The following is a 16,480-nucleotide window of genomic DNA, read 5'->3' as shown; positions in this document are numbered from 1 at the left end:
CGGGGGCCTGTCTGCTGTGTGGCGGAGGGCACTGATTGGCTCGCTGCTGCCCCGCGAGGCAGAATGGAGAGCTGTGATTGGCTGGGAGCCGTTGAAGAGGCGGGACCACTTCAGCTGCGACTGTCAAGATTGGCAAAGAACTGGCGCTGCTGTGTTGCTGCTGCTACGTGCAGGTAAAAGGAACAGGCGACACACACACACACACACGCGAGTGAAAAACCCACAAAAAAACACTGAAAACATTTATCGTGTCAGAAAAGCTATGGAAAACGAGAAGCTTTTCCGCGCGGCAGGAACACAGACACGAGGTGTTTAAAGTGTGGAAGAAAAGCGACGTCTTGAAGAGAAAGTGTCAACCATCGTTTGGCTCCTGGACTCCACGCTTTGTGCGGAGCAACTTGGGACAGCTGCGTGTTTTCCATCAACAAAGAATGAAGGCATTCAAACGAGGTGAGAGCGTCCACGGCGCACACGCAGACACTCACACAGGTCGTGCCTTTTAATTACTGCCGGACACGCTTTTAATGTGTTGGCCCCATGATGTGTCGTGTTGCTGTGAGTCTGCCGCTTGTTGATTTCTCTTAGCCTGGTATGCGGGGCTCTTTTTGTGTTGCGGGTATATGCAGCGTGTGTTTGTGTTTGAATTTGGAGGGACAAGCTAGCCAGCTAGTGTGTGCGGAGGCAGAGGCATGGTGTCCATCTGGCGGAGCGACGTGACTCCCTGTCTGCCTCCGCTCTCCTTTCTTTGTGCGCTCCAGATGGCTAATTTAGCATAGACAGCTACTCGCTGGGGTTTTTAAGGGGGGGTGCCCGCAAAACATTCGGGCTTTTTATTCAATAAAGTGGCCGCTTTTGTAAAGAACGTGCGTCATTTCAAACACTCACGCGAGCACCAGTGACGTGAAGACCAGCGGGACAAAGCGAGGCTGCTCTGAGAAGTTAGTTCGGTTTGATGTTACTAACGGTCGCATTCAAACGTAGTGAGAGCGTGCTGAAGTTTGGTGAACTGACTCTTTTCAAACTTAAATCTGTGCAGCATCTCCCGTCTTATCACTTCTTTATTTAATGTTTTAAGATAAAATAAAAAATAAACGTAAATTCTCGAGCAGCAGAGCAGTGATTTACCAGCTTGACTCTTGGCACGGGCGACATTTTGTAAACAAGAAGTTGATTAGTTTGTCAGTTTTGTCAAAGACTCAACGGTTTTGGTTAAATATCTTTCTCTCCCCTTTTTTTGGCATTTTTATCAATTCTATTTCGATTTGCAATGTCATCTTTTTTCATGGCAAGCTTCATATCAATGTTTGCTTTGACAGAAGTTCAAACAAGATGATCAAAAAGTATATCTGGAGCCAATAACGATATGTATTTTTCCTCAAAATCTAAAAGTTCCTTTATAAATTGATATGTTTACGCAATGTGGTAAACACACTTTCAGAAAACCAGCTTTCACTCACATGTTTAAGTTTTGTTTTTCTGTCCATTTTCCACACTTAAATGGTTTCATCTCAAATTTAAATTGGGAGCTAAACTTATTATCTGGCATCTACAAGGCATTTATGCCCACTGGATATTTTTATCTTTTAAGGACTATTGACCTAATGCTCAGATTGGCCCACCTTGTATCAATATTAATGCCACATTTATTCCAGAGTCACACGTACAGAATCACCCTTCTCCCCGATTGGCTGATTAGATATTTGCTTTAACAAGCACTTACATGTGTGTCTAATAAAGTGTGAGTGCATAAACGGCTCATGAGCAGAGAGGAAACTGCATCAACCTATGGCCTTGAAAGGGTCAAGTTTTTGCATATCCACATTGTTTTTTCAAAGTCTGGACAGCACAACCTTTGAAGTTGTTTAAAATGTGATAACTATGAGTTTTCTACTACAGATTCTACAGGTCTGAATCCTCTGGGTGCTCAAATCGGTTTCCAAATAAGTCTTCTTATAACACAATGGTATCAAAACCGGTGCCTGGTGTACCTGTAGTATTTAGATGTTCATAGTACAGAGAACAAAGCCGTTGAGGTCACGTTTTTCATATGCAGTGAAGACGTTCTGAATACACCTTCATTTTGAAAACCATGTCCTCATAAAAGCAACCCTTGCAGAGAGGTAGACTATGCCTGGACACACAAATCCTATTTAAACTCCTGCAGTTAACAATCTGGATAGTTTGCCCGTAATGATCTGATTGACAAAAAAAATCTAGTGTCTGCAGTCTGAAAATAGTGATCAAAACATATGATCTTACAGAGGTGCTGGGTAGTAAGGTATATGTAGTCTTTCCTTCCATCATGTCTTGTCATCGTGTTCCTGATGTGACATTTGTCTAAAATCTGTCCTGACTGGTTTAGGCAAACAAATTGATAGATATTTGAGTCCACTGAACATGTGGAGTTGCAACTTTTTGTTGTGTGGCCTACATCATTTCCTCCCCAGAAACTGTTAAGTGAAGACAACCAGAGCTGTCTGTCAACCACAACTGTGTCTCATGACTGGGAGACTGACTTAAACTGAACTAGACTTGTCCCAGAAATTGATTTTAAAGAAAGTTAACAAGTTCTCTAGTGTTTCAGCTACTTAAATGTGATTTTTGCCTCTTAGTCATTAATTGTGGATGTATATCATACAATTGATATGGTTGCACCAAACAACCTGTTGAGGAAAGGCACTCAACTAGTCTAATGTACATTAAGTTGCTAGTGCAGGTTTGCTCATTTACAAAAGCTGGGGGGGTTACACAGAATGTAGAAGGTATTTGCATTTGTAAGATTTTATTTCCCACCACCACCACTTTTCTAGCTTGGTCCGGTTCATCCATCGTAGAGGAATGCAGAATTCAAAAGAGTTGTCAACTGCTCCAGCAGCAGTTTTGATTCGAAATGGCATGAGGTGAAAACGGCCTCCTCTGCCTGGTCAATAGATTCCTGGGCCACTGGCTACTGTGATGTTGATATGCACACAATCTCCTTTTGTGAAGACAGGCGCTGCCCTGGGGGTCAGGTTTCAGCCAGCTCCAGAGAAAGACATTTACTGCATTCTGTGGCCCACCCCAGGGATCAGGCATGCACCATTTTGAGGGGAGATTCCCTCCAGTGGCCAACCATGGATAGAAAAGAAAGGCACAACAAAGTTTAAACCTCAGAGGCATTGTTTAGACATGTTCAGCATGTTTCATGAAGTCGGAGTGTGTCTCACTCTGTAAACCAGGCTGGAACTAGAGGTTAAAAGTCACCAACCAAGTTTAAATTCATGCAGGAGAGCGAGAGGATTTTTATTATTCTCACCACCAAGGTTCTAGGGATCTTTGGGGGGGAAATATCTACCGACAGATATTTCATTGATTTATATTTGAGATGACATCAAACTACTACTTACTTTTAGAACTGGGCAGTTCGGAAAAATAAATACAAAAATACTGTCATGATAAACGAAATTTCAAATTGGTCAACATTGATAAATATTGCAATGACATATCAGATCATTTTAGATGAAGTTTTGCTCCTGAGTGAGAGTTGAAGGAACCAGTCAATTGTGGTTTGAGTGGCTTTATGGGCAGAAAACAACACACACTTGTTAAACGCAGAAACATTCAAGTGTGAGGCAAAACATTGGATAGCAATTCTGTGTTATCTCAAAGTATGTTTGTACAGAGCATAAACATCAATTGAACCTTTTGTTTTTTTTATATTGAAATTATATTGCCGTTTACAGTGTATATAATTGAATTATTGTCTGGCTCTACATTCTGTTACGAACTCGAAGTATTATTTTCAACAGGTATTATTTTCAACAGGTATGGCTCACATTTTAAAACAACAGACATTAAAACAATCAGAAATACAAAGATACAATTGCAGCCTTTGTGATTTGCTAAATGTGTATGTGATTTCAAAAAGATCAACCGTTCCACACACTGTGCTCATGTGGCTCATCTATTTAGGGATCGTATACCCGTATGATCCCGGAATAATATGTAGCCAACTGTTATCTTCTTCCAGTCACACCATATGGCAAATTAAAGACCAACTCTTATCTAAAGATATGCAGATTTGTTGTGAGTGATGGTTGTCATGGTTGTGTGAATGACACCGTGGCGTGAACCTGTCCTCGCACCTCTTCTCCCCCAGCTCTTGAAGAAGAGCATCGGCCGGAGCAGGATCACTCCTCGGCCATGTCGGACAGCGATGACGGCTCCCCGCTCGACCTGTCAGGAAGGGGGCTTCTTGGAAAGCGCCGTCGCCGTGGCAACCTGCCCAAGGAGGCGGTGCAGATTCTGCGGAGCTGGCTGTATGAACACCGCTTCAACGCTTACCCATCAGAGCAGGAGAAGCTCAGTCTCTCTGGTCAGACCAACCTGTCAGTACTACAGGTAAGGACTGAATTTCTGTCTATTTGATTTATTTCAGCAACACTGTGCACATAAAATGACACTACTGATAAGTAGAAATGTCCCTGTATCATGATGGAATGTGGTTTTCAAATTTAATTGCAGAGAAATGATCATAAGTGATCAGCAATTGAAAGCAACACATTAACTCAGATGCTATCACCACAGTATAGGATACTTTCCAGTCTTCCCTTTCCCTCCATTGCATCAGTGGCAGTCATCTCTGAAGCAGAACAGATCTGCATGAGGCATCAGAAGCATCATTTCTTATGTAGTCGGTTTACTGGAATGCTCTCAGCTGCCTTCTCTCTGGTTCAGCACATTTGAGCACAGACCGTCATTATTGCCAGCTTTTTGAGGGCTGTCATCTCTGCTGCCTTCACTCATCTTCCCTGTGTGGGAGGCTGTGCCACTAGAGGACTGGCAAGTCTGGTATTCTCTCACAGATGGAGATTGAGGAAAAGTTGTATGTGGTTATTAAAATCACAGGCCGCACATCCAGATCATACAAGTCTTTTGAATGCGTTTCAAGGACGCAGTTTTTTTGGATCCTGCTAATTGAGAGTAACCTGAAGCTGACATATCATGAAATAATCATTACACAGTGTTCAGAATAATATAAATGCAGACTCTCAGAAAAAATATAAGAACATCCCTGTTGTCTTTCAATATTTGAAACTGTAGTGCATCACTTGAAAATAAACAAATGTCAGTGACATTCAAACAATCCACACACTGGCCAATACAGACAGTTTTGCTTTTCGGTCAGACATTTGTCTGAAAAGCAATATAGATCCCAGTAATTATAGCCCTGGCCAACCGTATTGCTGTTTCTAGAATCTCACGACACCTGCTCACATTTTCATGAAGTAATTATTTTTATGTCAAGACATTGTGTTGACATAAGCTAGAAGGTTACATGCAGGTTAAAGTGTGACTGAAAGCATTTTCTATGGCTTTGAAAACCCAGTTTTTTTGCTTCACAGAAGCAGCATACGATATTGTTGCATTATATCTGTTCACAAGGACCTGACATGGACAACAATTGTTGTTTTAAAAGTGAAACATTTGAGTAAGTAATCTGTATCAGTTCAGTTTATGTTCATTATGTTCATTACGCTTCTTTTTTACCACAGATATGTAACTGGTTCATCAATGCACGTCGCCGCCTCCTCCCCGACCTGCTTCGCAAGGACGGAAAAGACCCAGCCAAGTTCACCATCTCCCGAAAGATTGGGGGTAAAAGTGAAGGCAACTCGTCTAATGGAGGTGGAGCCAGCTCTCCAGAAAGAAACTCCTCCCCCAGTTCCTCTCAACTGCGGCCATCGGTCATCCGTTCTGCCCCCACACTGGACCTCAGTCTTCTTGGGAACACAGCCACGGCTATTCTGACAGGAGCAGGCTACCTGGGTATAGAAGGGTCAGTGCAGGCACTCATGAAGCTGGATACACAAAGTTTGCTGAGGGAAGCAGAGGAACAAGGGGTTAATACAGCTTGTCTCACCAGCACAACAATGGCAGCTAGTCCCACTAGTGGCCTCTTCAACACTCCTCCCCCAACTCCACCTGAGCTGTTCCCCACCCAGGACTTCAGTGATTTGAGGCTTCTAGTTGATGCAGCCCTGCAAAGGGCAGCAGAGCAAGAAAACCTGAAAAGACTTCAAGAGGCCCAGAACAAACCATCAGATGCCGTGGAGACACAGTGCAGTGCTTATAGCAGTGACCCACCCAGTGGCTCCACACCACCTCCAGAGGACAACCAACAAGTCATGGATGCCTCCAGAGTACAGAGTCTGATGGAGAAGGCTATGGCAGTTCCAGTGTCAGCTGTAACTTCACTGAAGGCCCCAGTGGCTCAGTCCTCACCAGCCCCTGTTCTAGTTCCAGCTCCTGTCTTGGTCTCAGCCACAAGGCTGTCTCCTCTACCGATGAATAAAGTCATCTGGAACCCTTTGGACAAGGACACGACTCGAGCCTCCAGCCCAAACCACCCTCAGCTCATCCCGGCTCATTTGCCAACATTTGTGCCAGTGTCTGCTTCTGTCTTTGGGCAGCTAGATTCTCAGAAATCACTTGCAGTGCCAGCCATCACCACAGCTTCATCACCAGCTCCACCCTCAAGCTCAGTTCCAGCACTTTTGCCCGCTTCAACTAGTGCCACAGTACCAGCTTCAAGGCCTGTCTCTGTACCGTCAGCAGTCCTTCTGCCTAATACAAGTTCTGCCTCTGTCGCTGCTTCAAGCCAGATTTCATCCCCAAGTGTACCTCTCGTTCCAGCAGCTACTTCTCCAACCATCGCCTCTGTTGCATCCTCCAGAGGAGTCCCGATTTACCTGCCATTCCATAAAACCCCATTAATCCCTGTCACAGTTCCATATCCGTCGTTTATTTCAACATCGGCATCGTCTCCAGTCCAAGTTTCAGTGTCTGGCCCAGCTTCAGCTCCGACACCATCTTCTACTCCAACGATCACACCTCTTGTGGGCCTTGCCTCCCAGCTCTCTCCTCCTTCTCCTCCTCTTCATCCCTCTTCCACAAGCAGCAGGAATTCAGCAGTGGGACCCAGTGTTTGGAATATGGTACATGCTGACACCAGGCAACCCAGTTCACTTCAAGTGGTAAAAAACCCCATCACCACAGGGTGGGGCCCTCTGCACACTATGAGTGAAACTGTAAACTAGGAGCTGCAACTGGGCGGCCATCTTTTTAAATATAAATATCCACAGAGGAGAGAGGTCGGACATTTTCTTAAGGCTGGACAACACTGTATATAGCTGAATGTATCTATCAAGAGTCTTTGTTGACATTGAAGCCTGTGCCTGCACAATATACACGGTAATGGATTAGATGTGTGAAGTGGGACAAAGTGAAGCAACGGACATGAGGTGTTTTTTAGCAATTTCAAGTGACTTTTTTTATTGTTTTATGTCGCTGTTGTGGAAGGACACTGTTGATTGTAAGCTGTGGCGCCATTTCTCAATGGGAAAATTCTTCAGTGCAGAGTTTTTCAACCTCCTTTTCCAAGTTACAGTTTATGAATTATTAGGAAAATGTCCTGTAATTGTACAAAATTCAAATTGGTGTCATTTTTGAGCACCAGCAGAGTTCGCCTCCTCAGTAACAATACTGGACTTTGTTGAATGTACAAAAGGCACTGACATGAATGGCTAAGCTGCCGATCACCCATTCCCATCCAGGATAGAAGGACATTACTTAAACAACAACTTCAGTCCTCTATAGTTGTGCAATTCATAGTTTTGTGTTTACTTCAGTACATTTTCCCTTTTTTAAGGTTATTTTTTTGTTGTTATTGAGTAGAGGAGAAATCTATGTTGTCGTTCCTGAAGTTTTTTTTAAAACTTTATGCGAGTCAACCCCCCCCCCTTGAATTTCCACTTGAACACATGCTTAACCAACATGTCGCCGATGTCATTTCAATACTAAAAGTGTCTTTTAAACAAGTGATTAGCATTTTCCTTCATTTGTGTAGGATGTGCTTTTTGTTACTTGCGCGTGACCTTGCCCAGTTGTGCACAGTCTGCATGGATATTGATCAGGGCAGGGGGCTTGTGTGACTGGGATGGAGAGAAGGTCACATTGAATCTGTTGCATAAATCAATGTTCAGTGGAGAGGTGAGCAGCTTTTGGATCTGGTGATGTCACTTCTTTAAATGAAATATTACACTCGCTGTGAGACGAGGTAACCTCTTATCTTTTGTGGTGCAGAACACTTTAAACATTGGATCCTCTTGGTTGGAGGATGAATGAGAATATTATGTTGATTTCTCTCGTCGCTTTGGAGCTGCAGAATCGGCTCCGTCTAATTTAAACCATGATGTCATAATAGTGGTACAGCAAATGTAGCAGATTTACTGAAGTAGCTGATATATAAACTTGTTTTCAAGACAGGTACAACAGCATATGGTTCACTCCTTCCTTCCGTTTAGTTTTCACCTGTGAGTAGCAGTGGACTTGAATTGTAGAATTTCTAATCATTCTTGAAGCTGTAGTTTCTATGAAACTGTCGAAGCTTAAACCAGGATTTATGACTGAATGCTGTCGACCTACTAATAGTAGCATTGTGTAGGAGAAGTTGGGAGAATAATACTGTAGCAGAATCATCTTGTTAAGCGTCACGGTTACATTTTTACATGTGCAAATGTTGTGGGGTCAAAAACGCTGACGAGCACTGACTCCCAACATCCCCAGCAAATCCTTCCATTGTCTTTTTCATGACCAATATGGAAACTCTGAACTCTGGTTTTTGTACTTTCCTCATTTTTAACATTGTTTTCCTTCTCACTGCTCATCTGTTCATGTCAGTGGATGTTTTATTTGTTACTGGTACTCACTAGACTGATGTGCATTTATACCTCAATTTACATAGGTCATGTCAGGTTTGGTTCATATGTGTAATATATTAATACTGCGTAGTAAGGATTTCTGAGTATTAAGTATTTTTCTTTTTTTATTATTATTCAAACTACATTGTGCCACTGTAACTACACCCAATCGGTTGTGATACTGGAAAGACAAAAGGCTTAAGCTTAGGCAGACAGGTTTTTTTATATATATAATTAGGGTTTATGTTTGGTTTTAGAGGCAAATTGATTTTCCAAACAGAGAAAACTATGTATTGATGCATGTAAATATAGTCAAGGTCGTTCTTTTTTTTTGTATGTAAGTATTGGCATGAACTTTATCTCAAACTTGTTTGTTTTCAGCCAGGTGCATTCCAAAATGTTCTCTTTTTTTTTTTTTTTTAAATGATCATGTGAGTCATGGCTGAATGTTGGACCGACTGGCTGCTGTGCCTTAATACGACTGAGGGATGATGTCCCTTTTTTTTATATATATACATATATATATAAATTAGTCGTGCAATATATGCCTTAAACTTTAAATGTGTGTTTTGTATAAGCATTTCAAAGAATAAAAGTTCCTTTTTTCATACATTTGGTTTCTCTGCAGTCTTTATTGAGATTCAAATTTACTTATTTTCTTAGTTATTGTCTTATAATAGGCTTATTTTTTCCAAAGATGATGTTGACTTGGTGTTTTTTTTATATTGGTGAATGGTGGTTTACTGTGCGCTTCAATGGTGTTTGACTGAAAAGAACTGAAAGTGTTTTATTGAATTTTAATTTTAGCTTAAAGATTGAAATAAAGTTGAATAATTAAACTTTGTTTAAATGATCAAGTCATCCTCGTGTGAAAGGTATTTAAATAGTGACATTTACAAAGTGTGCCGAGACACAACCTTGTATTTACTGAACTCATTAATGAATGTTGAGAAATGTGCTTACAGCTTGAACAATTGTAATAATGTGGGGATAAAAATTCTGCTCAAGAAATTTTATTTACCTATTTTTCTATTAATATTAATTCTTAAAGCAGGAAATAAAGTCTTCATTTGGTTAAATTGTCAAGACGTGTAAAAGTTTTATTAGATGGTATTTTATTTACTTTTTTGAAGGTTTTAGCTTTTTTATGAATTTTTTTTTTTTTAATTTAAAAAAAAAAAAATCAAATAAAAACCTAATAATAAAACCTATGTTTAAAATCTAAAAATAATCTTGCAGTTTGTGTTAGGAAGGATCCTCAAACTCTTAGAATTTAGGTGTCTGCTGTTTTATGGTAAATGAAGTTATTGACGCTTGTTTGGTTGTCAATTTGTAGTCAATGTCAGCACAGATACAATATAATAACCCAAACACATACAGTATCTGCACTTTTTGCTGTCAATGGTATGAACAAACTTCCTTTATTTGCTTGAGCAATTTCAAGACTGTTTCCTTCAACAGCACACACACACACACACACACAGCTGATCCTTCAACAAATACACACAACCAGTCGATGGGAGAAAGATGCGTGTGTGTGTATCACACTGAAGTACTCACCACGTTTGATTGTCAAAAAGGTCATAAGACACAAACAACATACTGATCATTTTCCTCCAACGTACAGGGACACAGACATTAACAGAGCAGGAGACTTGTTGCAGTGCTTGTGCAGGCGTGGTAGCTAATTGGCAGGAAGAGGTAAACATGGCTGGAGCTGTATGTTAGCTCTGAATCTGGCAGTCCAAGCAACAGCCGCGCGCACATACCAGTGTTAATGCTTTTTTAAACTAAGTTCCCCTTAAAGCTCAGAGCAGCTGCAGTCCAAGTAGATGAAGTCGCAGTAAATATGTCGCCACGAGATGCAGATACTGTGATACACCTCTCTTCATGGATTTAAACCTTCAATAATGAATAAAAACTGAAAAATAGTTTATTATAGATTATTTGAATCCCACATTTCAACCTCTGATAAACATATAGCTCTAATATACGGCAACACAATTTAAAAAATCCTTGTTACAGTGTTCCTACATGCATTCCTATTCAATTTCTTTCAAATCTACAAGGTTTACAAAGGTAGAAGCTTGGGATTGACGTGTGGGGAGGGGTCTGTCTGCAGAGTGCAAGACAGGGGTGGGATTTTCTGAGTGGGCGGGGCTACACCTGTATCTGGACAACTTGCAGTTCCTTGCTCATAGTTCCACCCACTTGTAGTTCTCTCACAAGTGGCGTAACCATGACCTAACCTTTACCCTCGCCCTTATCTTTTGCTAGCTTCTCGGATATTTGAAGCTCCACCACTTGCTTATAGTCCCACCCACTTGTAGTCCCGCCCCCTCTCTTGCGGTCTGCAGATAGATATATACTGTATGTGTGCGGGGGTTTGATGCAGTAGCTCCCTCCTCTCTACTCGTCGTCCTTCTCTTTGGCGCCGTGTTTGAGGATGCGGGTGAACTCCGCGTAGTTGAAGTTGCCCTTCTTGTCGATGGGCGCCTCGCGGAACAGTTCGTCCACTTCTTCGTCCGTGAAGCGATCGCCCATGGTCGTCAGCAGCTCTCTCAGATGGTCCTCGTGGATCACACCTCCACGAAGCAGGAGATAAAGTTGTGAACACTGACAGAGGCGCCACACTGTATGTGTATATACGGTGTGTTTGGTCAAATCATCTTACCAGAGCCCTCCTCGTCGAAACAGGCAAAGGCGTTGCGGATCACATCCTCGGGGTCTGTTCCGTTGAGCCTCTCACCAAACATAGTGAGGAACATGGTGAAGTTGATGGGCCCCGGTGCTTCGCTCATCATCCCCTCCAGGTAGTCATCAGAGGGGTTCTTACCTGAGGACAAACAACACTCTTACATGTATCTACTGTACTTTTCTCTGGGACTATGCCAGCATGTAACTTCTGCTGTTCAGGGTCTCTCAAATGAACAACAATAACAAAACACCAAAAAGACACAGTTTGATGACATTGGATCATGGAAATTGTTGTCTCGTGGTCTCATTTGCTCTTTATGGGAGCAGCTTTTTCTTTACCCAAAGAGGCGAGCATGTCGTGAAGATCCTCCTTGTCAATGAAACCGTCTCTGTTCTGGTCGATCATGTTGAATGCCTCTTTGAACTCCTGGATCTGAGACTGGTCAAACATGGCAAAGACGTTGGAGGTGGCCCTCTGAGGGCGCTTCTTGGTGGTCTTCCCTTTGGCGCGCTTGCTCGACATTGTGGCAGCTGGTTCTGGGCCTGCACACATTCAGATTAGACTGCGTTAATGCTAGACATACACAGATTCCAGCATCCATTTGAAACAAATGTATATTTTACATTAAATAACCAAAACACTGCATCCACAGTATAGCTCTATCATGCTTTTTCTTTCATTTATTCCAAGCAGAGGAATCTTCTCCTTTTGCCTCCTCCAGAGAAACAGAGTCACACTCCCCTGAAATGATGATGAGTGTGAAAACGACTTGTCTCCACACTGCAGCTAACTTCTGCTGCTTCCAGAATTAGACCTGTCATCCATGTCTGCAAGGTGCAAGGTGTGTGTGTGTGTGTGTGTGTGTGTGAGAGAGAGAGAGAGAGAGAGAGAGATTCTGATTGAGTTAAACCCAGAGGGTAGTTTTAGATTGGGGACAGGTTGGACAGTCAGAAGGGAGACCAGGTAATCACGTGGACGTGTGGAATACTGTATGTGCCACCACTTGACAATTAGATGGTTTCTCACATAAGCTGTAATAAGACTCTGATCATATTTATCATTTGTTTGTGAGGAGATTTGTAACGTAGATGCTCATTTTAATGGATGTACACCAATTTTCCATTTTTGGCATAATTAGATCTCAGGGGGGAAAACGGAAAATGGTTCCACACCGAGTAGCTGAGATGATCCTGAAGTGTTAATCATGTTAAGACAAATCACTTCCTCTCAAATTTTAACATTCAACACGGGTGCCAACTAAAAAGTACTAGATTTATTACAGTTTTTTTAATGATGACATTTGTATAATGTGTTAACTCCACTTATTTATTGACACATGTGAAGATCTGCCAGTAACTGTAGCTACAGTTCAGTTCATTTGGATAATGTTCAGTGTTTGAATGCAGGTGATTCAGACATAATGTATTTGTATTGTAATGTAATGTATAATGTATTTTAAACAAACACAACACATGGGTTTCCTCTGGGTTCTCCCACAGTCCAAAACATGCAGATTTGGGGATTAGGCAAATTGGACACTCTAAATTGACCGTAGGTGCAAGTGTGAGAGTGGATGGTTGTTTGTCTCTCTATGTGTCCCTGTGATGGACTGGAGACCTGTCCAGGGTGTGACCCCGCCTTAAGCCCTATGTCAGCTGTGATTGGATTGGATAAATAAAAGTCTGTGAGTCAACAAACTGCAATAACATATTTGCTGTATGCTCTCAACGGCCACTTTAATAGATACACCTGTTCATCACAGATGATGAAAGGAGCATGATGTCACCCAATGCTCAGTGAACTCCCATCTTTTGTTCGACATTAAAGTAGAGTCTTTAACTCCCTTTGATGTAAAATGTGGCATCAAAGATGATGAAAGGGAAGTGATGTTACCTATTGAAGGAATATCTGTCTTTCTGTCCATGTGTTAATCACAAAACTGTCCAGCGGGTCACTTGACAGCCTTCAAACCTGACAGGTGATTTACAAAAGGCAAAAGATGGCAGATATATATATATATATATCACTTAACGAGCCGTCAATGTGCCATGCACCTGATGCTGAGTCAGTCCTTAAATCAGTGAGTCAGAGATGCTGGGACTGCTCTAGTGATACACAGGCAAGCATAACTTGGAAAAGTGACTCAAATAACCACCATGTATGCAGAAGATCATCAAAACCTTGGAGCATAAGGACTACGGCAACAAAAGACTACACCTGGTGCCACTCCTGCCATTTTCTTAGGGTGAACTAATAAAGGTGTAGCTAATGAAGCGGCCATACAAGTGTACTCCAACAGTTATAAATAGCTCTCAACTGTCTAAGTACTAAATCTGTCCACTAGGCTTTGTGACACTGTTTGTTGTCATGTTTATTTGGATGGGATTATTCGACATCTCTGTGTCTGTATGAGTCAGAGAGGCCTAAAAGAAAAGCCAGTGAAAGCAGGTTTGCCTATCTTTAACTTTTTATCTCATCGTGTCGTTACATTTGCAGCTTTCCTCATGTGACCTTGATTCAAATGAAGCAGCATTTCAACTTTTATCGCCAATGCAAAGGAGTTTAACGAGCCTGGGTTCTGTCCACAGTGTCTAACTTTAATAATATAAGTTAGAAGATAAGCTTGAACACACACATGTCTTCCTTTCTTTCCTCCTGATCCTCATGTTGGATCAGTGTTTCCAGTCATTTATTTCACGGCTGTTTGGCTGCTTCTGTCGTTTCACATGTGTACTGCTGGCTCACACCCTTCCCATTCTCCATCAGAGGAAGTAAGAAACAAAACAGCGTCGAAGCTCCAATCGCTCCAGTAAATCTTTCTCACGATACAACACGTTTTATTCATCATGTGAGACGTGTGCAGCAATTTACCATGCAATTGTTTGAGTGTGAGAGAAAGATAAAGTACAGTTTACAGTTTTTAAATGAAACTGTAAACTGTACACAAGACTGCTTATTGTTATAATGTGCAATAAAGCAAACGGGATGTGGTGTTGTAGCAACTAGATATGACATGATTATCCTGTCCATAATTATTGTGATCCACAATATTATTGAAATCATTTTTTGTCTTTTTTTAAATGTTGCAGACATAAACAGACAGGGCTTTCTGTCCGTACTTTATCTTAATTTGGTTCTCATTTGTAAGCGTTCAGAAAATGTGCATAAATACGGAAACCAACCAAAAAATGACTTATAAAAGTGTTGCAATTTCAATTAAAAACAAAAAAGATCCCAAAAATGAATCCCTAGGACTGTATGTTGGCAAACCAAGCAACATTTTTAACAGGTTTCCTCATTAGTGATTATCCCCATTATGGACACTCACCACGATTGAGTTAAATATTGTATATCGTCCCATCCCTGAAATTTGCCATCTGAGTCAATCGTCAATGATTCACAAAGAGGGAGATTATACTGTAACTGTTTCCAATCCCAGCAACACAAACATTAGGCTGACGTGCCTCAGCTTTGTTCTCTGGTCACCACAGCTGCTCTGTCCCCTTCTTATCCTCTTGTGATGAGATGACAAAGCTCCTCTGTTCCACTGTCCAGCAACACACACACACACAAACACACACAAACACACACTCACAGACATGCCACACATTCAGACCCTCACTGTAACGTCAAATCTCCACGTCTGAGGTGAAGATAGAGAAAGTCTATGGTTGAGGAATTCCAAAACCAAACAGAGTGAAGTGGAGGAGAAGCTCTCCCCGTCTATAAAAAGACATCAGATGTGTGTATGAATGTGTGTTCAAGGGATTGTGAGTGAGGCAGAGTGAAACGGGTCAGCTGCATTCAGATTCCTCTGTCTAATGTACCGTAGAGATGCGATGAGAGGTAAGCACATACTGTAAGTACACGGTGAGTCTGTGCTGGAGCACAGATGTTCCTCTCTCACTCTCTGCGAGCCTCGATCAACAGATGAAAAAGATCACTTGTAACTTATTTTGATCAAAGCTGCTCTTCAAGAAGTCCTCTGTTCTAACTGGACTCACAGAAATGACACTTTGAAGCTTCTTCAATATAGAAAAGACATCTGAAAAGTATTAAAACAACCAAATGGCAACAAAACAGTGTGTGTTTCTCACCTTGGCTTCAGGTGAAAGTATGTGAGACTCCTTCAAACTCCCTTTTGTCTGGGTCCTACACAGCAGAGGAAGGAAAGCAGGCAGGCAGTCCCACTGAAAAGTTTTGTTTAAAGAACCAGACTCCCAGTGGGTTCCTCCCCCTTTTCTGCCCCAGCCAATGGAGACACCAGCTCATTTCATACAAAGACACCCGAGGCCAGGCCATTTCTCCATACATGGTTAAGAATGCACGGGCTGCAGCCTGTAGCTGCCACAGACTCGGCTCGGGATGTTTGGGAAAGCGGCAGAAATGACAGGAACTACGATAAGGCTGCCTTATTTAGAGAAAAGGGCCTAAACATTTGGAGGACACACTGTGCGGAGCAGTGTGTGGGGACATGGGGGAGAGAATTGTGAGCAGATGCAGAGCAATTTTGAAGGATGGTGGCTTTCCCTAAATAGGCAGCCTGCACTGAGGCCTGAAATCAGGAAACACCTTAAATTATGTCATGGACACAGCGTCTGTTTCATGGTTGCTCTCACTGTATCACAGTGTGATCATAAAAATGATATAATTAAAAGCCTAAAAAGGATTTGGCTGACTGTGCTCTGACAAAATATACAACTGTATAACATATTCATCACCTTAACTGGGCAGTGCATAACATACTGTACGGTGTGTATTCATTTTGAGTTCTCTTTTGTACATATTCATGATACATTAAATATGTCAGTGTCCATATTCAATTGGAAAATAACTCTTTAGATTTAGAATTTTGTTGTAAGGATGAATAAATGAAATTCCCTCTGCATAAGATCTTAATTTATATTTACTCTACGTTAGGGGCTGCAACGATAAATCGATTATTTATCATTTACTAAATGAATCGCCAACTATTTTGATCATCAATTAATCTGTTTGAGCTTCTTCGGTTTGAGTTTTTGGTTTCTGTGGTGCATGTAAC

At 41.7% G+C, this 16,480-nt stretch overlaps 2 protein-coding genes across 2 annotated transcripts; one reads left to right on the top strand and one right to left on the bottom strand.

The window, feature by feature from the left end:
• The first annotated feature begins 143 nt into the window (after positions 1-143).
• Positions 144-9,353, top strand: LOC131460725 (uncharacterized). The gene is made up of 3 exons (XM_058631466.1): positions 144-450; positions 4,139-4,380; positions 5,535-9,353. Exons 1-3 carry the CDS (start codon positions 432-434, stop codon positions 7,077-7,079), a joined length of 1,806 nt encoding a protein of 601 aa, XP_058487449.1. The 5' UTR covers positions 144-431; the 3' UTR covers positions 7,080-9,353.
• Positions 9,354-10,125: 772 nt separating this feature from the next.
• Positions 10,126-15,651, bottom strand: myl9b (myosin, light chain 9b, regulatory). Its single transcript, XM_058631467.1, has 4 exons — positions 15,537-15,651; positions 11,778-11,981; positions 11,416-11,577; positions 10,126-11,326 (listed from the first exon to the last, which is right to left on the bottom strand). Exons 2-4 carry the CDS (start codon positions 11,959-11,961, stop codon positions 11,151-11,153), a joined length of 522 nt encoding a protein of 173 aa, XP_058487450.1. The 5' UTR covers positions 11,962-11,981; positions 15,537-15,651; the 3' UTR covers positions 10,126-11,150.
• Positions 15,652-16,480: the final 829 nt, after the last annotated feature.

The sequence above is a fragment of the Solea solea genome, chromosome 6 (assembly GCF_958295425.1).
Source record: "Solea solea chromosome 6, fSolSol10.1, whole genome shotgun sequence".
In the NCBI taxonomy this organism is placed as follows: Eukaryota; Metazoa; Chordata; class Actinopteri; order Pleuronectiformes; family Soleidae; genus Solea; species Solea solea.
This window is presented reverse-complemented; position numbering and strand designations above follow the sequence as displayed.